This window comes from Physeter macrocephalus, chromosome 6, assembly GCF_002837175.3.
Source record: "Physeter macrocephalus isolate SW-GA chromosome 6, ASM283717v5, whole genome shotgun sequence".
NCBI classification, from domain to species: domain Eukaryota; kingdom Metazoa; phylum Chordata; class Mammalia; order Artiodactyla; family Physeteridae; genus Physeter; species Physeter macrocephalus.
The window spans coordinates 29,956,812-29,978,035 of record NC_041219.1 but is presented as its reverse complement, the minus strand read 5'-3'; the positions used below and the strand labels follow the sequence as shown (position 1 = coordinate 29,978,035).

Here is a 21,224-nt window from a genome sequence, read left to right as displayed (position 1 = left end):
GTTTATAGCCATACAATCCTACCTCAAGAAACAAGAAACATCTCACATAAACAACCTAACCTTACACCTAAAGCAATTAGAGAAAGAAGAACAAAAAACCCCAAAGTTAGCAGAAGGAAAGAAATCATAAAAATCAGATCAGAAATAAATGAAAAAGAAATGAAGGAAACAATAGCAAAGATCAATAAAACTAAAGCTGGTTCTTTGAGAAGATAAACAAAATAGATAAACCATTAGCCAGACTCATCAGGAAAAAAAAGGGAGAAGACTCAATTCATCAGAATTAGAAATGAAAAGGAGAAGTAACAATTGACATTGCAGAAATACAAAGGATTATGAGATTATTACAAGCAACTATATGCCAATAAAATGGACAACCTGGAAGAAGTAGAATCCAACAGCACACTAAAAGGATCATACAGCATGATCAAGTGGCGTTTATCCCAGGAATGCAAGGATTCTTCAATATACGCAACTCAATGAATGTGATATACCATATTAACAAATTGAAGGAGAAAAACCATACGATCATCTCAATAGATGCAGAAAAAGCTTTTGACAAAATTCAACATCCATTTATGATAAAAACTCTCCAGAAAGTAGGCATAGCGGGAACTTACCTCAACATAATAAAGGCCATATATGACAAACCCACAGCCAACATCGTCCTCAATGGTGAAAAACTGAAACCAGTTTTGTATGGAAATTTGTATGGAAACATAAAAAACCCTTAACAGCCAAAGCAATCTTGAGAAAGCAAAATAGAACTGGAGGAATCAGGCTTCCTGACTTCAGACTCTACTACAAAGCTACAGTAATCAAGACAGTATGGTACTGGCACAAAAACAGAAATATACATCAATGGAACAGGACAGAAAGCCCAAAAATAAAGCACAGTATGGTACTGGCACAAGAACAGAAATATACATCAATGGAACAGGACAGAAAGCCCAAAAATAAAGCCACACACATATGGTCACCTTATATTTGATAAAGGAAGCAAGAATATACAATGGAGAAAGAAAAGTCAGCCTCTTCAATAAGTCGTGCTGGGAAAACTGGACAGCTACATGCAAAAGAATGAAATTGGAACACTCCCTAACACCATACACGAAAATAAACTCAAAATGGATTAAAGACCTAAATGTGAAGACAGACACCATAAAACTCTTAGAGGAAAACATAGGCAGAACACTCTATGTCATACATCACAGCAAGATCCTTTTTGACCCACCTCCTAGAAAAATGGAAATAAAAACAAAAATAAACAAATGGGACCTAATGAAACTTAAAAGCTTTTGCACAGCAAAGGAAACCATAAACAAGACAAAAAGACAACACTCAGAATGGGAGAAAATATTTGCAAATGAAGCAACTGACAAAGGATTAATCTCCAAAATTTATAAGCAACTCATGCAGCTCAATAACAAAAAAACAAACAACCCAATCCAAAAATGGGCAGAAGACCTAAATAGACATTTCTCCAAAGAAGATATACAGATCGCCAACAAACACATGAAAGAATGCTCAACATCATTAATCATTAAAGAAATGCAAATAATATATACACTACCAAATGTAAAACAGATAACTGGTGGGAATAAAGATGCAGACGTAGAGAATGGACTTGAGGACATGGAAGGGGGATGGGTAAGCTGGGACGAAGTGAGAGAGTGGCATGGAAATATATACACTACCAAATGTAAAACAGATAACTGGTGGGAATAAAGATGCAGACGTAGAGAATGGACTTGAGGACATGGAAGGGGGATGGGTAAGCTGGGACGAAGTGAGAGAGTGGCATGGAAATATATACACTACCAAATGTAAAACAGATAACTGGTGGGAATAAAGATGCAGACGTAGAGAATGGACTTGAGGACATGGAAGGGGGATGGGTAAGCTGGGACGAAGTGAGAGAGTGGCATGGAAATATATACACTACCAAATGTAAAACAGATAACTGGTGGGAATAAAGATGCAGACGTAGAGAATGGACTTGAGGACATGGAAGGGGGATGGGTAAGCTGGGACGAAGTGAGAGAGTGGCATGGAAATATATACACTACCAAATGTAAAACAGATAACTGGTGGGAAGCAGCCGCATAGCACAGGGAGAAGCTCTGTGTGCTTTGTGTCCACCAAGAGGGGGGGGAGAGAGAGGGTGAGGGAGACGCAAGAGGGAGGAGATATGGGGATATATGTATCTGTATAGCTGATGCACTTTGTTATAGAGTAGAAACTAACACACCATTGTAAAGCAATTATACTCCAATAAAGGCATTAAAAAAAAAAAGAAGTGGGAGGTAAGAGAGCGGAAGAGGTCTACAACAGTTTCCTGCTTGGGTTACTGGCTGGAGCCAATTATGTTAGAAAAAAAGATGAGTTCAGTTTTGGACTCCGTTGAGTGTGACATCTTTATGATGTTAACTGGATAGATGGGGAGTTCAGAAGAGAGATTTTTTCTAGAGAATCATCAGCACTACTGGGAGTGGAGAGTCTTAGTAACACAAATGAGCCTTACTCTACCAGGCCGACTTCCTGCTTGGATACATGTAAACTATTTCTAGCCACCATGTAGTTGGTTTCACAGCTAGGGAGGCTGAGTGGAAATGGAAGCAGAATAATTCAACAGTGTAAGAGAGAGATATGGAAGCCTGGACCAGGGTGATATAGCAAGGGCCTTAAAAATTCAAACTTTTCATTCAGCACTCTTCCCAATGGGGCACTGAGATATTACAGTTTATAAGAAATCTGGATTTGGTCATTCAGTTGGCCAAAATATATTTCTCATATGTATCTGGTCTTCATCAACAGTTCCTAGCTCTCCCAAAACCCTTGGAATTTCCTAAGTGTTAAGAGTGACAAAGATATGTTCTGCTATGTTCATGAGGTACTTTTGGAAAGTGCCTAAGGATGGAGGTTAGTTGCCTGTGGAGCCAACCATGTGATTAGAGGTTTAGCACTTTCAGTCCCAGACCCTGACCTCCAAGGATGGGGGGAGGGGCTGGAAGTTGAATCTATCACCAATGGCCAATCATTCAATCAATCATGGTTATGCTATGAATCCTCCATAAAAACCCAAAAGAATGGGGTTTCGGAAGCTTCCAGGGTGATGAACACGTGGAGGTGCTGGGAGAGTGGTGTGTCTGCAGAGGCCATGGAAGCCCCGCACCCTATCCCCACGCCTTGCTCTAGGTATCTCTTTCCTCTGGCTGTTGCTGAGTTATATCATATCCTTTTATAATAAACCTGTAATCTAGTAAGTAAAATGTTTCCATGAGTTCTGTGAACCACTGCAGCAAATTATCCGGCCTAAGGAGGGGGTCGCGGGAACCTCTGATTTATAGCCAGTCAGTCAGAAGTACAGGTAATGAATGACCTGAGCTTGCAACTGGCATCTGAAGTGGGAGGGGGTGGTTTTGTAAGACTGAACCCTTAACCTGTGGGATCTGACACTGTCTCTGGATCTGAATGTCTCTGACATTCACCTGGTGTCCTAAGAATTATTTGTTGGTATCAGGATGCCCACCCGTCCCCGCCATACAATTTAAGCACCCACTCACATTGCCCAGTATCCTCATTCATGCACCTATGTTACAGGCAAACTGAATGTGCCTTCAGAGATGCTTGAGCTTTTCTGCTTATTAAACCACATGTTGTTTCCAAGGCCTAGGATAATCATTAAATTTGGAATAACACAGCCTTGCAGTCAGACTGATTAGGGTTCAAACACCAGCTCTGCCCACTGCTTTAAGGGGGCTGGGTTTCTCACTCTCCAATAAGCCTCAGTTTCTTCATCTGTAAAAGAGGCATAATAGTACCCGTCTCTTAGGACTGCAATGAGGCTGCAAGATAACAATTCATATAATGCATTTAGAAGACTACCTAGCACATGGTAACTGCTCTACCAGTGACTCATTCGTAGCAATTAACATAATAATACTGGTATACTAGAAAAAAGCATAAAATTTCTTTTGTATCAAAAGATCTGTTTCCTCTCCAGAGCCACTACTTATTATACTGTGTGATTAGCATTCTTTTTCTCTCTTGTACAATAGGGATAATAACAGTATCTAACTCATAGAGTTATTGTGAGGATCCAATGTTTTCTAAAGTACTTTGTAGAATAAAAGCATTCTACCAATACTAGTTATAAAAATAATAATAATAAATACTGTCTCCTGGATGAATACGTGATTATAGTGACACAATCTCCAAAGCATCTTTACAAAATTTAATAAGTGCACTTTCTCATCCAGCACAGAAAATTTTTATTAAGTAACTTACAGCACACAAGTAAATACCATGCTAAGCAAATGAAAGACATTTAGAAGCTGTCAAGTAAAGGACAGACTATTGCATAATCATAAATGGTAGCTATTTTAGCTACTGCTTTCATCTTACCGTATGCGCAGCACTTTTGTCTTCAAAGCCTTTTGGAAAAAAGACACTTTTGAATTGGTTCACATCTGCTTTATTCTCGTCAAAGTTGATGCTGAACTGCTGAAGATATCTCCCGTAACACTGTAAAAGGGCCAATTTATATTCCTGAAATAAAAAGAGGACTTGATGAAGGTTTCAAAATATCATTTTGCTTATCATTATTAAAATTAGGTAATATTCATATTATTCTTAATAGTGTCAATGTTGATTATTACTATTACTATCCCCATGACACCATTATCACCACTATTTCCAAACAAACTTAACAGACATTGTGCTTGGCAATGCATGTGCATTATTTCATTTAAATCTCCTCACAACAAGCCAATTGTGAGATGAGACCATCATGACCTCAAAGATGGGAATATTCACCAGGGCACTGTGTGTGGTAATAACCTGGATATACTCAAAAACCAAAGGTTTAACCTCAACAGATCATGGTAACCCACAAACTCAGTGAGAGAGGTAGAGGAGTTGAACCAGCCCTGCTTCTCTGATACCTCCTAAGCTCCAAAAAAGAAAGAAAGAGTAGGAGAGGGCAGAAAGGGAGGGACAAAAGGGGGAAGGAGGGAGAAAAGAAGGGAGGGAGAAAAAAGAAAAAAGGAAGGAAGGAAAGAAAGAAGGGAGAAGAGAAAAATGCAGGGGATGAGCTGGCTCATCTGTCGACAGTCTCTGAAGTTATATCAGGACGAATCAAAAAAGTCTGAGCTGCTATGATTCTTGTTAGTTCTAATTCATGCTTACGTTCCAATTACAAAGTCAGATGCCTCATTTCTGAAGCCCACGGGGCACAGTTGACCTGGAGAGTTTCAGGGCGGTGGATGTGAGCAGGGTTTTACATATGACTCAGCTGCAACCCTTTCTCTGCTTCCTCCCCTGCAACTGTGTTTCCAGGAAAAGCAGCTGCCCTGGGTGTGAACTGCCTATTGGGTGACCTCGCCCCTCAGGAGGCACCACAGTCAAACACCGTTGTGTTTCTATTTCTATTGACTTGTTTGTTACTTGCTCACTAATTCTGAATCTTTTCGCTCTAACTTGATTCACATAATGAATTCAAATCTAGGTTCAAAACAAGCGTGGTCCAACAAGATGAGTTCTACTGTAACTAAAATAAAAAGATTCTAGAAACCAAAGTAACCACTCAAGTTTGTTTCCAGGATTACAAATACCTTTTACCGGCCCACTTTCCCATCACTGAAAAGTAGTTAAAACCTTTTCTTTTTTCCTCTAAGTAAATTTGTAAATATCCTACCTGAAATATTCTGAATCCTTAGCCACTACCCAACATGAACTTGCTTTACCAACTTGTAAAATGCTCCTTCTAGTTCCCTCCACCCACCTGGATACTCCTCAAACCACCCCAAACTGGGCTGTGTATCACCAGCTTATTATGTTGAGGAGAAGCATAAAAAATAGGGGGGCACGCCTCTAATTCTGGTCAAAACTATTATTCCACTTCACATGAATAGAGCTTACAAGTTGGATCTCACCTGGGGCTTTTTTCTGTGATTTTCCAAACTGTATGGTCCAATTACATGGAGCTAAGATGATTCTCTGTGCTTCCTTATGAAAGTTCCTCCACATCTTAGCCTCCATTTGGTAACTTTCCCTCCCAGACCAAAAAGATTCAAGTCCAGAAAATAGAAATGGGGGAGGAAAATGAAGCTGAGAAACTGTAGATTGAGAAGACTTGAAACTGCCCCCACGGAGTTAACAGAAGCTCATGACAAATAGAAATTCGTAAGCTTGTCTTACAGAACAGATAAGGGAACGTCTTGGTAAAACCCCTTTGCTTGTGAACTACCTTCACTGATTAAGCCCGCTTTAGTTTAGTTTTGTTTTTTCCTCTTTCTTTTTACCTCTCTTAAATTGCATAACTTCCCAGCTTCACGCACCTCAGCTGTTTCACAGGAACTTGCACTCAGCTCTTGCCCACGGCGAGCCGGCTGCGGCTGGTTGGGACCACCGACTCTAAAACTGGGCCTGCGCAGGTGTCCCTTGAATGGCCTTTTGACGTCAGAGGCTGGAAAACTCCGCCCTCTGGTCCTCCTAAACGCCTCCATTTTGAATACACAGAAGCGCGAATCCCAGATGCACCTGCGCAGAACACCGACCACCTCACCATTTTCCCTACCTCCAGTCGTCTTTCCCCGTGCCTAAAACCACTCTGCTTATATCTCGTAAATATACCAACTCCCTCGCCTTAGGGGAGGCGGATCTGAGACTCGTTCTTCGCTTGGCTGCCTTGTGAATAAACTCTTTCTCTGCTGCAAACCTCAGCGGCTCAGCATTTGGCTCTCTGCATGGGGAAAATGGACCTGGCTCGGTAACAGACTGAATACTGCTGGTCTCTGGCGTAAAATCACTTTGTATGAAATAACTCTTGGTCCAAGGATCCCACGTGTGCCAAAGACTCATATTTAATTTGGAATAATTTGGGCCTGTGCCAGAGCTTAGGGGGAAAATTCACATTTTCGTTCACTGAAAACCCAGCCATGGTGTGGTCTTATCAAACTTAAGTCCATGAGTCCACAGCAATCCAATACTTCCGCGTTGATATAGAACTAGAAAAAGGGCACGAACTCGGTTGGAATACAACACTGAGCAAGAAACGGTATGTATGGAATGACCGCTGTAATTACTGATACATACAGCTAAATGTAAAGAAGGAGCTGAAAGTCATTAAAACAAGGCACCTGGAAGCAAGCAACATAGCAGCAAGGCCAGGAGCTATGAGAGCTGTCTGCTGGGCAAGGCCAGCCATGTGAAAAACAACAGGAAGTGGTGTCTGGGCTCCTTTGTATAAGGTAGGAACATGATGACTCAGCATTTCCTGTCGGGCGCCTACCACACCCTCTGTTAACTAGGGGCTGTGCTTATGCTCCGCCAACCGTCTTTCTGTTCAGGAATCTCTCACCTCTGGAGAATCCCAACCACAAAATTTTAGAGTGAACACTTTTTTGGTTACTGTGCCTCATTAAAATTTGTATGTATTCCCTTATATTTTTCTAAGAAAAAAATCAAATCATGTAAAATAGGAATGGTATCAAATCAAAAAGATAATAATTAGACAAATGAGTTTCATCTGGGCTCTTTCTACTCCGGAGGTACTTACTTTCATTTCACAAAGTCTATCTCCAACCTTCAGAAGCTTTTCGTTGTAATAGGCAGCTGGCAGCCGGGGGGCGTATTTGGTCCAGATATTAAACAAAGAGGTGGCACTGTAAAAATCACAAAGTAAAATGATATCCTCAAAGTCAGCAGGAAACCTAAATTAGCAAGCAATCCTTAAAAACTTACCTTGTACTCTTTTTTTTAAGTATTCAGGTGGGTTTTTTTTATAAATTTATTTATTTTTGGCACGTTGGGTCTTCCTTGCTTAGCACAGGCTTTCTCTAGTTGCCGCGAGCGGGGAGCGGGAGATGCTCTTCATTGTGAAGTGTGGGCTTCTCGTTGCGGTGGCTTCTCGTTGCGGAGCAGGGGCTCTAGGCGCCCGGGCTTCAATAGTTGTGGCACACGGGCTTCAGTAGTTGTGGCTCGTGGGCTCTAGAGCTCAGGCTCAGTACTTGTGGTGCACAGGCTTAGTTGCTCCACGGCATGTGGGATCTTCCCAGACCAGGGCTTGAAGCCGTGTACCCTGCATTGGCAGGCGGATTCTTAACCACTGTGCCACCAGGGAAGTCCGTGCGTGCATGCGTGCGTGCGTGCGTGTTATGCGGGCCTCTCACTGTTGTGGCCTCTCCCGTTGTGGAGCACAGGCTCTGGACGTGCAGGCTCAGCGGCCATGGCTCACGGGCCCAGCCGCTCCGCGGCATGTGGGATCTTCCCAGACCGGGACACGAACCCGTGTCCCCTGCATTGGCAGGCAGACTCTCAACCACTGCGCCACCAGGGAAGCCCCATGCTCTTTTTAATGTGCTTTATTGTTAATGTCTAATTATTGATAAACGTAATTATGGTTAAAAGTATTGTTTCCTTTATACCAAGCACTGATAGTTCTTTATATGCATTTTTAATGATTTTAATTTTTTAATTTTACTATTTTTTATTGGGGTATAATTGATTTATAATATTATATAAGTTTTAGATGTACAACATAGTGATTCACAATTTTTAAAGGCTATACTCCATTTATAGTTATTATCAAATATTGACTGTATTTCCTGTGCTGTACAATATATCCTTGTAGCTTATTTATTTATTTATTTATTTTTTGCATTATGCGGGCCTCTCGCTGCTGTGGCCTCTCCCGTTGTGGAGCACAGGCTCCAGACGCGCAGGCCCAGTGGCCATGGCTCACGGGCCTAGCCGCTCCGCGGCATGTGGCATCTTCCTGGACCGGGGCACGAACCCGTGTCCCCTGCATTGGCAGGCAGACTCCCAACCACTGTGCCACCAGGGAAGCCCCATAGCTTATTTATTTTATACATAGTAGTTTGTACCTCTTAATCCTCTACCTCCATCTTTCCCCTCCCCCCTTCTAGAACAAACCACCAGTTTGTTCTCTATGTCTGGGAGTCCATTTCTTTTCTGTTATATTCACTAGTTTGTTGTATTTTTTAGATTCCACATATAAGTGATATCATACAGTATTCGTCGTTCTCTGTCTGACTTCTTTCACCTAGCATAATGCCCTCCAAGTCTATCCATGTTGTTGCAAATGGCAAGATTTTATTCTTTGTTATGGCTGAGTAATATTCCATTGTGCGTGCGTGCGCATGTGTGTGTGTGTATCACATCTTCTTTATCCATTCATCTGTTGAAGGACACAGGTTGTTTCCATATCTTAGCTATTATAAATACTGCTGCTGTGAACATTGGGACTATACTCTTTGTATGCATTTTTTAAAATTGACTTTATTTTTTAGAGTAGTTCTAAATCCACAGAAAAACTGAGCAGAAAGTATAGAGATTCCCTGTATACCCCCATCTCCCACACAGGCACAGCCTCCTCCTTTATCAACGTCACCCACCAAAGTGGTACATTTGTTAACAATTAATGAGCCTACACTGACACATCATTATCACCCAGTGTCCATAGTTTACATTAGTGTTTATCCTTGGTGTTGTCCATTCTATGGGTTTGGACAAATGTATAATGACATGTATCCACCATTGTATCATACAGAGTAGTTTCACGGCCCTAAAAATCGTCTGTGCTCTGCCTGTTCATCACTCCCTCCCCACTAACCCCGGGCAACCATTGAACTTTTTACTCTCTCCATAGTTTTGCCTTTTTCAAAATGTCATATAGTTGGAATCATATATAGGTAGCATTTTCAAATTGGCTTCTTTCACTTAGTAATCTGCATGTAAGATTCACCCATGTTTTTTCCATGGCTTGATAGCTCATTTCCTTTTAGTATTGAATAATATTACATTGTCTGTATATACCAGTTTATCAGTTTACTTACTGAGAGACATCTTGTTTGCATCCAAGTCTTAGCAATTTGAGTAAAGCTGCTATTAACATCCATGTGCAGATTTTCATATGGACATAAGTTTTCAACTCCTTTCGGTAAATACCAAGGATCACAACTGCTGGATTATATGGTAAGAGTGTGTTTAGTTTTGTAAGAAAACATCAAGCTGTCTTCAAAAGTGGCTGTACCGGGCTTCCCTGGTGGCGCAGTGGTTGAGAGTCCGCCTGCCGATGCAGGGGACACGGGTTCGTGCCCCGGTCCAGGAAGATGCCACATGCCGCGGAGCGGCTAGGCCCGTGAGCCATGGCCGCTGAGCCTGCGCGTCCGGAGCCTGTGCTCTGCAACGGGAGAGGCCACAACAGTGAGAGGCCCGCGTACCGCAAAAAAAAAAAAAAAAAAAAAAGTGGCTGTACCTCTTTGCATTGCATTTCCACCAGCAGTGAATGAGAATTTTCCTGTTGACCCACATCCTTGTCAACATTTGGTGTTGTCATTGTTCTGGATTTTGGTCATTCTAATAGGTCTGTAGTGGTATCTCGTTGTTTTAACTTGCATCTTCCTAATAACATATGATTTAGAGCATCTTTTCATATATTTATTTGCCATTTGTATATATTCCTTGGGTAGATGTCTGTTAAGGTTTTTGGCTCATTTTTTAAATCAGGTTGTTTGTTTTCCTAATGCTGAGTTTCTAGAGTTCTGTGTATATTCTGGATAGTAGTACTATCAGATATGTCTTTTGCAAGTATTTTCTCCCAGTCTGTGGCTTGGCTTTCATTCACTTGACAGTGTCTTTCACAGGGCAGAAAATTTTAATGTTAATGAAGTCCAGTTTATCAATTCTTTCTTTCATGAATCATGCCTTTGGTGCTGTATCTTAAAAGTCATTGCCAAACTACGGTCATCTAGATTTCTCCTACATTATCTTCTAGGAGTTTTACAGCATTGCATTTTACATTTAGGTTTGTGATCCATTTTGAGTTAATTTTTGGAAAGGGTGTAAAAGTCTGTGTCTAGATTCAGTTTTTTACATGTGCATGTCCAGTTGTTCCACCACCATTGTTAAAAAGACTGTCTTTGCTCCACTGTATTGCCATTACTCCTTTGTGAAAGACCAGTTGACTGTATGTCAGTCTGGGCTCTTTATTCTGTGCCTTTGATCTATTTGTCCATTCTTTTGCCATACCACGCTGTCTTGGTTAGTGTAGCTTTATAGTAAGTCTTGAAGTCAGGTAGTGTCAGTCCTCCAACTTTGTTCTTCTTCAATATTGTTTTGCCTATTCTGGGTCTTTTGCCAACATGAATATTTTTCATTTCATTTTCACAACAACTGAGATGGGTAATATCAGTATCCCAAATATACAGTTGATGAAACTGAGGCAGGTGCATCTATGCTCATAGCCAGTATATTACTGGGCCTTCCAGTCCTCTGGAATATGAACTCCCTGAGGGCAAGGACCTCATGTATATTATTCATTGCCCAGCCCCTAAGAGTAGTGAATGTCTAGTATATGTCAGTACTCAATACATACTTGTTGAAAGAATGAATGAATGAATAAATAAATGACTAGGGAAAAGAATTCCTTGTTCTTATTTTTTTTGCTTTTCTGTAGAGAGTTCCAGGGTTCAAATACCCAGTCAGTTTAGGGCTATGCTTCCTGCATGGTTTCTGATCAGAATTCAAAGGGTAGCAGATCACTGCCTGTTTTGTTCACTCATTTAGTTAATATTTACTCCTTCCCCCTCTCTCGGAAATTATTAATGCTTCTAGGAAAAAATCCAAATTTCTCTTAGCAGTCGTCCAATCCTATCTCATAAATTTCTAGATAAGAATGGTGTTATGGACTGAATGTGTGCGTCCCCTCAAAATTCATATGTTGAAGCCCTAATCCACAGTGTAGCTATATTTGGAGAGGGAGACTCTAAGGAAGTAATTAAGGTTAAATGAGGTCATAAGGGTGGGGCCCTGGTCCGCTGGGATTAATCCATTCTAAAAAGACACCAGAGAGCTTGTTCTCTCTCTCTCTCTCTCCCTCTGTCCCCCTCTCTCTCTCCCCCTCTCTCTCTTTCTCTCTCTCTCTTTAACCGCCCCCCCCCCGCCCCCGCCGCCCCGTCTCTGTCTCTCTGTGCTTGCACAGAGGAAAGGCTATATGAGAACAAAGTGGACATCTGCAAGCCAGGAAGAGAGCTCCCACCAGAAACTGATCCTGCCAGACCCTTGTCTGGGACTTTTAGCCTCCAGAACTGTGAGAAAACAAATTTCTGTTGCTTAAGCCACCCAGTCTATGGTATTTTGTTATGGCAGCCCAAACTGACTAATTAGTAATTACTACTTAGTAATTAGTAGCCCAAGCTGACTAATACAGACAGGAAGCTAAACTTAAGGACTGAAGATGGCTCTAGTATCAATATTTACCATGTACACGTTGGGGTATTAATGGAACAACCTCAACAAAAACATGTCAATTAATTCATTCAGGTAATTAAATGATAATGACTGAGTGACAAGGGAAGAGGGGGTACAGGGTATTCCTACCTTCATGGACTGATTAATAATATTTAGGGGTAGGAAAATATGTACATGTACCATGTAGTAAATAACCATGCCAAATAAAGAGTGTGGCAAATACAGCCCATAGAATTTTAAAAAGGTAAATGTGTTCTGCTTTGTTTGTTTGTTTGTTTTACCCTTTTCACGTTCATTTGCTGCTTCATGAAATGCTATAGTATTAGAATAAATATAATGAATCCAAGAAATTCACCAAGTCTTGATAGAATTCTTAAATTATGTAGATGAAAGAGTTAATTCTTCCAAACCTTACAGATGAGATAATGATGAGTAGGTTTGTTACTCATAAAAGAAAAATACCAGCTTCGTTAAATCAATCAAGGTTATATAATAAGAGAATTTTTTTTTTTTAAGTGTACCATAAGTTCAAGTTAAGACTGCTCATTGGGAATGGCTTACATAATAATTAAATAAGGAAAATATAATACATACTATGTAATGTACATCATTTAAGAAAAGAATGTTAATATATTTTGGTTTGCTATTTGATTATAGCTGCTGTTGGATACTTAGAATTTTCTAAAATAAAAATCATAACTGTATAAACAGAATATCAAAATTTTATGTGCTTATAACAAAAGCATACCTTTAAAATATATCACACTCTAAATTTAAGGACATTGCTGATATGATCAAAATCTATATTTTAGATAAAATGAATTTTTATGCTTACAGAAGTTCCTATAGTTATAAAAAGAAACAATTTTTGATTTTAAAAAATAACCATCAGTCAAATACGTTATAAAAGCAACTCCTACCTCCTGTACTGCTAACTGGTCTCCACATTGCCATCATTGCCCCATTTGGACAAAGTCACCAAAATGTTTTAAAACAAAAATCAGGGCTTCCCTGGTAGCGCAGTGGTTGAGGGTCCGCCTGCCGATGCAGGGGGCGCGGCTCGTGCCCGGGTCCGGGAGGATCCCGCATGCCGCGGAGCGGCTAGGCCCGTGAGCCATGGCCGCTGAGCCTGCGCATCCGGAGCCCGTGCTCCGCAACGGGAGAGGCCACAACAGTGAGAGGCCCGCGTACCGCAAAAAAAAAAAAAAAAAAAAATCACATAAGGTTAATTCTTTGCCAAAACCTAGGCAATGGTCTCCCGTTGCATTTGGAATAAATGCAGACTCTATAAATGGCCCCTAAAACCTTCCACAGCCCTACCTACTCCTCTAATCTCATCTCATACCACTGCACCCACACTCTCCACACTGTGCTAGACAGGCCTCTGTCCATTCCTCCAAAGGCCCCCGACTCTTTCCTGCCAAGATCGTCCCACATGCTTGTTCCCTCTGTTTATCCTCTCTCCTTGCTGGTTGACTGCCAGGCGTGGGCTTTCTCTAGTTGTGGCAAGCAGGGGCTACTCTTCGTTGCGGTGCGAGGGCTTCTCATTGCAGTGGCTTCTCTTGTTGCGGAGCATGGGCTCTAGGCGCTCGGGCTTCAGCGGTTGTGGCACGTGGGCTCAGCAGTTGTGGCTCACAGGCTCTAGAGCACAGGCTCAGTAGTTGTGGTGCACGGGCTTAGTTGCTCCGTGGCATGTGGGATCTTCCTGGACCAGGGCTTGAACCCTTGTCCTCTGCATTGGCAGGCAGATTCTTAACCACTGTGCCACCAGGGAAGCCCTACTGCCAGGCATCCTTCTAATCTCAGCTTAATGTCACCTCCCTTACCATTCCTTTGAAGGCAGGTCTCCACTGTGTTGCCATTAAGCCTATGCTCAAGTGTTATCTACTCCAACCACCTTATTGAAACTTGCAACCTCCTGTCTCCCACTCCATAACCCTTCCTCTCTTTTTCTCCCTAGCATTTATCATTTTCTAGGTCACCATAAAATTACTTCTTTTATATGTTTATTGTCTATTTCCCCCTCTAGAATATAAGCACCAAGAGAGCAGGGATTTTTGTCTGGTTCATTGCTGTATCCCCAGCCCTTAGTGCAATATCTGGCACATATAAGCTCTCAGTAGCTTCTTCATAGCCCTTGTTTGTGTGTTGACTTAGTGACTCTTAAAAGCCTATCTCCCTCTCTCTATGAGCACAGATTCCCATATCTATTTTGTTTATCACTGTATAACCCATGACTAGTGCAGGCCCTGGCATATAGTAGGCACTCAATAAAAAATTATTCTGTAAATAAATGGCTAAGGCCTTCCCTGGTGGCACAGTGGTTGAGAGTCCACCTGCCGATACAGGGGACACGGGTTCGTGCCCCGGTCCGGGAGGATCCCACATGCCGCGGAGTGGCTGGGCCCGTGAGCCATGGCCGCTGAGCCTGCACTTCCGGAGCCTGTGCTCCGCAACGGGAGAGGCCACAACAGTGAGAGGCCCGCGTACCGCAAAAAAAAATAAAATAAAAATAAATAAATGGCTAAATATGTGAGAGGTAGATGGCAAAGGTCCATGTCAATCCTTAATGTTTGTGACTCTCTGTTTAAAGATGGGGCAGATACTGAATTTACCAGTTGACCCAGGTCTACAATTATTGAGAATGCAAGGATAATTCCTGAATTCTTTCAATGCCAAATATTCTTTGAATGTTCACTATGTCCCAACCCTCAGGGTAGGTGTTATAGCAATGAAAAAGAGGCTCATCGTCATCAGGGAGCTTACACATTCTAACCAGGCAGATAGACAGTACACAAGAAAAGAAATAAATACAAGTATAAATTGATGGGTAAACCTGCATTTGGTATGAAAGGCCACTCTAAGGAGGTAACAGCTGAGCTAAGACCTGAAAGAAAAGAAGGAGCCAGATATTTGAAAAGTTAAGACAAGAACATCTCAGACAAAGGAGGCACCAGCTATAAAGTCCCTGGGGTGAGAAACAGAAGAATCTGTTTCCCTATAAAGTCCTGAGAGAGAAGTGAGGGATGAGCTGAGATGAGAGAGGCAGACAAGGCCAGAGCCTCAGACCCTGGAAGACACCAGAAGTAGTCTTAATTTTATTCTAAAAGCAAAGGGAAACAGAAGTCTTTAGATAGGGGAGTGGGTGATTTATTTATAAAGGTCACCCTGACTGCTATGTGAAGGACCGATTTGAGATTCAAGTAGCTGCAGGGAAAATTTGAGATGGTGATGGTTTGAACTGGAATGTTGGTAGTGGAGATGGGAAGATAAACTGCTATCTAAGGCACCAAAACAGAAACATTTTCAAGATAAATATATGTAGCTTAGGTACGTAATGTGCTTTCCTTAGTCAATTCTTGGTTTTCATCTCACTTGGCCCATCAGCATGATTGCCACAGTTGATTGATCATTCCTTCCTTCTTAAAACACTTTCTCTACTTGGCTTCCAGTACACCACACACTTACTGGTTTCCCTCTACCTCTTTAGCCTCTCCTTCTTAGTCTCTGCCAGTTTCTTCTTATCTTCCCAACTTGTCAGTGTTGGAGGGTCCCAGGGTTAAGTCCATGGACTCTCCTCTTCTCCATCTGTGCTCACTCCCTTAGCTAGTCCATCAAATGTCAAAGCTTAAATATCATCAATATGCTGATGAATGCCAGTGTACTTCTCCTCTGACCTCCAGACTCAAATGTGCAAGTACCTACATAATATCTCTGCCTGGATGGTGAATTACATCTCAATCTTAATATATCTAAAAACTAAACTCTTCATCTCCCTCACTTCTGCCCAAAACCTGTCCTTCCCACAGTCACAATCCCACCCCAGGACCTTTACACCTGCCATTCTCCTGTGTGGCCAACTCTTTCTACAGAAATCCTCATCACTTACTACCATAACATCTTCTCATCTTTCTCAAAGGTCACTTTTCCTGACTTTCCCTGACCATGCTCCCTGCCATCCCATTTTAAATTACAACACCCATCTGATATCCTCATCTTCCTCACTGCTCTCGTTTTCTCCCTAGCACTTATCTCCTTGTAAAATAATTTCCTTACATATTTGTTTAGTGGCTGTCTGTAGTCACAAAAATACATGCTCCATGAGGCTATGAATTTGTATATCTTTTAACTTGATGTTTTCCTAGTTCCTGGAATAGAATCTGATATTTAGGAGGTGCTCAATAAATATGTAGTTAAATGCATGAATGAAAAATAAACATAAGTTAAAACTATTTCTTCATATTAAATACATGGATGAAAAATATAAGATGAAGCTATTGGCTATTCTGGTATTCTTTGCCACTTGTCTACATTTCTAGCTGTTCAGTTTGCAGTGTGTTTTGACTGGGAAAGAAAGATGGTAACACAAACAGGAAAGAACCTTAAAAACAGGTAGTCTGCAGTTCAAGATAATAACATGGTCATAGAATTCAAAAAAAGGCAAACGTGCAAAATGAGTCACAAAATCAAGAAAAAGTCACTGTGATCCTAGTAACAATATAAAAAGGAATGAAGTACAAATGTTCACAGAATGACATACTTCATGGCATCAAGAATTAACTTTTTCATGAACCTGAGCTATCTCAAAGTTATTCCTTTTCCTCCATATACAAAATTGTACCCACAACATGGAAAGTTGTGAAAACTGTGAGTGAGCCAAAAATTTATTGGCATGGATTAGCAATTAGAAGACACTCAGAAACAGAAATGGTGAGTTATGAAACATTTCTTTGTTGATTTTTATTCTCACCCGAGCAGGAAGCCAAGATACATTTACCAGGAATTAAGGATTGTAATAGCGATGAGTCTCCACTTCTTAAACTTTGTTTATATCTCCAGGGCCCTTTGGCCAGGTTCTGAGTCCGCAACACTGACCCAGCTCCGGGACCACCACCTGCATCCTCAAAAGCATCTCCTCCTTTGGCCCCGGGAGTTGCCTTTCTCCAGACAGCGCCCGCCCCAGAACCCTGCCTCTGCTTACCAACGCCGGTGGAACTCATGCTTCTGTTCCTCTGTTGTAGCTAAAGCCTTCTTTCTCTTCATAAAGCCTAGCAACTCCTGGATCTCCTTCTCACAGGAGGCCAGGAGTGGGTTTTTAGCGTCCAGCGGCCCATAAAACACTGCGAGGGGCAACAAGTCCTCGCGGCAGGTCGAGCGAGGCAGTGGGCTCTGAGAGCTCGCCTTTGACTCCAGGGGGAACTTTGAGATCGCAGTCGAGGTCGGGGGCGGGGTCGGCGGCGGTCCTGGCGGCGACACAGACGTGGGAGACACGTTGGATGGAGAGGTCGAACAGGTACCTTGCGTCGCCATGTTGACCAGACCCGGGCCTGACCAAGAGTGTGTGTACACGCGGTTGCCTGGCGACGGTCTCGTGGCAACCAGGCATCCCCCGCGCTCTCGGGAAAACACAGCGGCCCCTGGAGGGCAAAGGAAGAAAAAACCCGGTCCAGAAAGCATTGTTGCTCCTGAGGTGATTTTGCTCTCTGGCTCATCACTGTATGAGATGAGAAAGGAGAGAAGGTTCTGGGCAGAGAACGAATAGGAGTGCCAGAAACTTAGGATCACAAATCCAAACTATACTTTTTCCATTTCGACCACTTAATAATGATGATCATTAATATGTGCCAGGCATGGTCAGAGTAAACCGTAGGGTCAGGGACCAGGTCTCAGCCTTCTGACTCCAAAGCCTGTGCTCAAAATGAACAGGCTATATTGACCATCCCCTAAGACTAAGCTTAACAGTCGAATTGAAATTAGGGTAATATCTGACAGCAGTTTAAGAATGAATTGCATGCAACTGATCCATTCTGGTCCCTCTTTTTGGACCCTGAGGTCTGTAACTGCGGATGATTTTGGTGTCTAGTAGTTACAATTACTCTATGTTTATTCATTTGTATTTCAGCTTTATCCTAATTATCACTGTATTCTAAATTCATGAGCATTTTACTCAGCCTTAACCTTTGGATATTAATGTGTACTAATGCTTGAAGTGTTAACTCTCTAAAGACTTTTGCATTTTAAACAGGGATTTTAGGAGACTTTGCTTCTGAAGGGGAAACTATGGCCTCGAGGGAAATATTTGGGGGCAAGGGAAGTTCTTCTTTCCCTGCATTATGGGCAATAGTAAGTTTATTTATATATTTAAAGTATGAGTTTCCAACCAGTACAGAACTTGCTTTCTTTATAAATTATGCAGTGCCAAATATTATCTAAGAGAAGGATCAGAAATATTTGATGGCTTAGGAAAGTAGGTCTTTAACACTGAAAACTGTTACTGGTTCTGTCAAACTTAAAAATAAATAAAGACAGTAACGGTAACACCCTGTGAGCCCAATTTCCCATTTAAGATTAAGAAGCTTATTGGACCACAGCCTGATTTCTTTCAGGTCTGACCTAATTTCTTGCAGACTCTGTGGACCTGTGCTAATTTGTGAGGCTGGCCTAATATGTCATGTGTACTATACTCTAATATTCTTTGAAGGCAAATGATGATGATTTTGCTTTTCAAGACAGGTAATTATGGCCCAAGAACCTTCCTGGCAAGCAGCGAGGTGCTCTGACACCAGACTGAAAGGAATTTAATTCTCCAATCAGGATGTAGAAATCTTCTTTGATCAAGATTTTATCTTGTCTCTAAGTGAGCAGGAAAAATGTTAAGACTTTAAAGAATTTAGGCCTAAAGAAATAATTTATCCTTGGAGCATTTACAAAAAGTATTAATAGACCTTTTAAAAAAAATCAGCTTGGTAAATTCTTTCTCTTCTCATCTTCTCCTTGTTCTTACATAACAGATGTGTCCACTTCAGATCAAAAGCTGGTGTAATTTGCCACTGAGTACTATTTTTATACTGATGAAAGTGAAGCTGCAGGATAAATGTAAATTAAAGTGGTCAGAGAGGAGGAAAGAAAATAAAAATAAAACAGATAAAGTGGATTTCTCCCCACTTGATCTGGCTGCTCTCAGAAACAAGCTTTCATAGTGCAGACACATTTCAAAGTCACTGGTAAAAGAAAATGTCACTAATTAAATTCAAATACTTGAATTATGAAACATTGCGTCTTAGTCATTTCCCTCCTTGCACACACTAAAGTTGACAATGCATAACTTTCAGTAGTTTCTGAAAGCTTGTCTGCATATTTAAATGGGTGCTATACTCTGAATCATCATTGTGGTAAGATGGATATTTCCATTTTCTTCAGTTTAAATTATATTTAAATCATTTTAAAAAACATTTTTGAGATGCTATCTTTCTTGTAATGAGATGCAGCTATTAGAATATCTTCTCTATTTCCTTGTCACTTTGCTTTATTCTTTTTACTGTAGTGAAAGAATAGAGCTCTGCAACTGTCTGACACGGCTAAATAATGTAAATGGCTTCCTTATAAATAATGTAAATTGCTGTTTCCTTATAATTAGTGTCTTTGCAGGCTGCAAGGATCCTTTTTGCCCATTCAAGAGTCTTTATCATTTAAAGTTACTGTTAGAGAACGAATAAATAAGGTTAATACTCTTTCTATTCCTAATTTAGTTGTTAATCATTTGGACTGTCCCAAAAATGTACATTTATATGGCATTTTTTTTTAAAAAAAGCACAAAGATCTCCCTTTCCTACCTCACTACCTAATATTTAGACTTTTTTAACTTCATGCTTTTGTTCAGTGAAATACAGCCATTTCTTTAGTGTGTCACAAATGCATAGATGAACCACACATTCCCTGCAAGAAGCAGATGGCATATATGCAACTAACCCTGAAGAAGGCTTGCTGTGAAATATGCTGTGATAAAGATCTTTTAAATGCTGTAAGAACCCCAAAAAGAAGCTTGGGATTTGAGAGAGAACAGAGGATTCTAGAGGAGGTGATGTTTTAGCCCTGAACCATAACTGTCCTTCATTAATAGAAAAATCCTTGCAATAGGGATTTGCCTATTTACTGTGATAACCTAACACTGAAGACTGGCCACTGGCAGAGTATATAAATGAGTGCATGAAAAAAAGTAAAATGAACATTTAGAAGGATATCCCACATCTCTACAAATGACCCAATTTTGTTCCTTTTTATGGCTGAGTAATATTCCATTGTATATATGTACCACAGCTTCTTTATCCATTCCTCTGTTGATGGACATTTAGGTTGTTTCCAGGTCCTGGCTATGGTAAATTGTGCTACTATGAACATTGGGGTGCATGTTTCTTTTTGAATTATGGTTTCTCTGGGTATATGCCCAGTAGTGGGATTGACAGTCTCTAGAACTACATGGTAGTTCTAGAGACTGTCATACAGAGTGAAGTAGGTCAGAAAGAGAAAAACAAATATCATATATTAATACATCTATGTAGAATCTGAAAAAATTTGTATAGACGATCTTATTTACAAAGCAGAAATAGAGACACAGATGTAGAGAACAGAGATATGGATACCAAGGGGGAAGCGGGGGGTGGAATGAATTGGGAGATTGGGATTGATATATATATACACTATTGGTACTATGTATAAAATAGATAACTAATGAGAACATACTGTATAGCACAGGGAACTCTACTTAATGCACTGTGGTGACCTAAATGGGAAGGAAATCCAAAAAAGAGGGGAATGTATGTATATGTATAGCTGATTCATTTTGCTGTACAGTAGAAACTAACACAACATTGTAAAGCAGCTATTCTCCAATAAAAATTAATTTTTAAAAATATATCAATAGCAGATTCAGACTAATAGAAAGACCAGATAAAGAGACTGTTTGGGTAAATTAAACAGGTTTAGTTATTACAGGCTACCAGTGGGAGTCAGTATAGTAAGGATGTACAACAAAGACATCAGCAGCATTATCCAGGACAGATGGGAATATAAATTTCCGAAACCTAACATCCTCACCAGTGTTACACAGTCCTGGATGGTAATATCCCTGCACCTTTTAAGTCTCTGATGCTTGAACAAATGTCTGCAGT

At 40.9% G+C, this 21,224-nt stretch overlaps 1 protein-coding gene across 1 annotated transcript in view; it reads right to left on the bottom strand.

Moving 5' to 3' along the window:
* Positions 1–17,586, bottom strand: part of CFAP54 (cilia and flagella associated protein 54) — a 296,564-nt gene extending 278,978 nt beyond the window's left edge. Inside the window, exons 1-3 of the mRNA XM_028490464.1 lie at positions 17,258–17,586; positions 7,562–7,667; positions 4,408–4,551 (exon numbers count right to left, since the gene is read on the bottom strand). Coding sequence (XP_028346265.1) covers positions 4,408–4,551; positions 7,562–7,667; positions 17,258–17,586 — 579 coding nt within the window. The remainder of the gene's footprint in view (positions 1–4,407; positions 4,552–7,561; positions 7,668–17,257) is intronic.
* Positions 17,587–21,224: the final 3,638 nt, after the last annotated feature.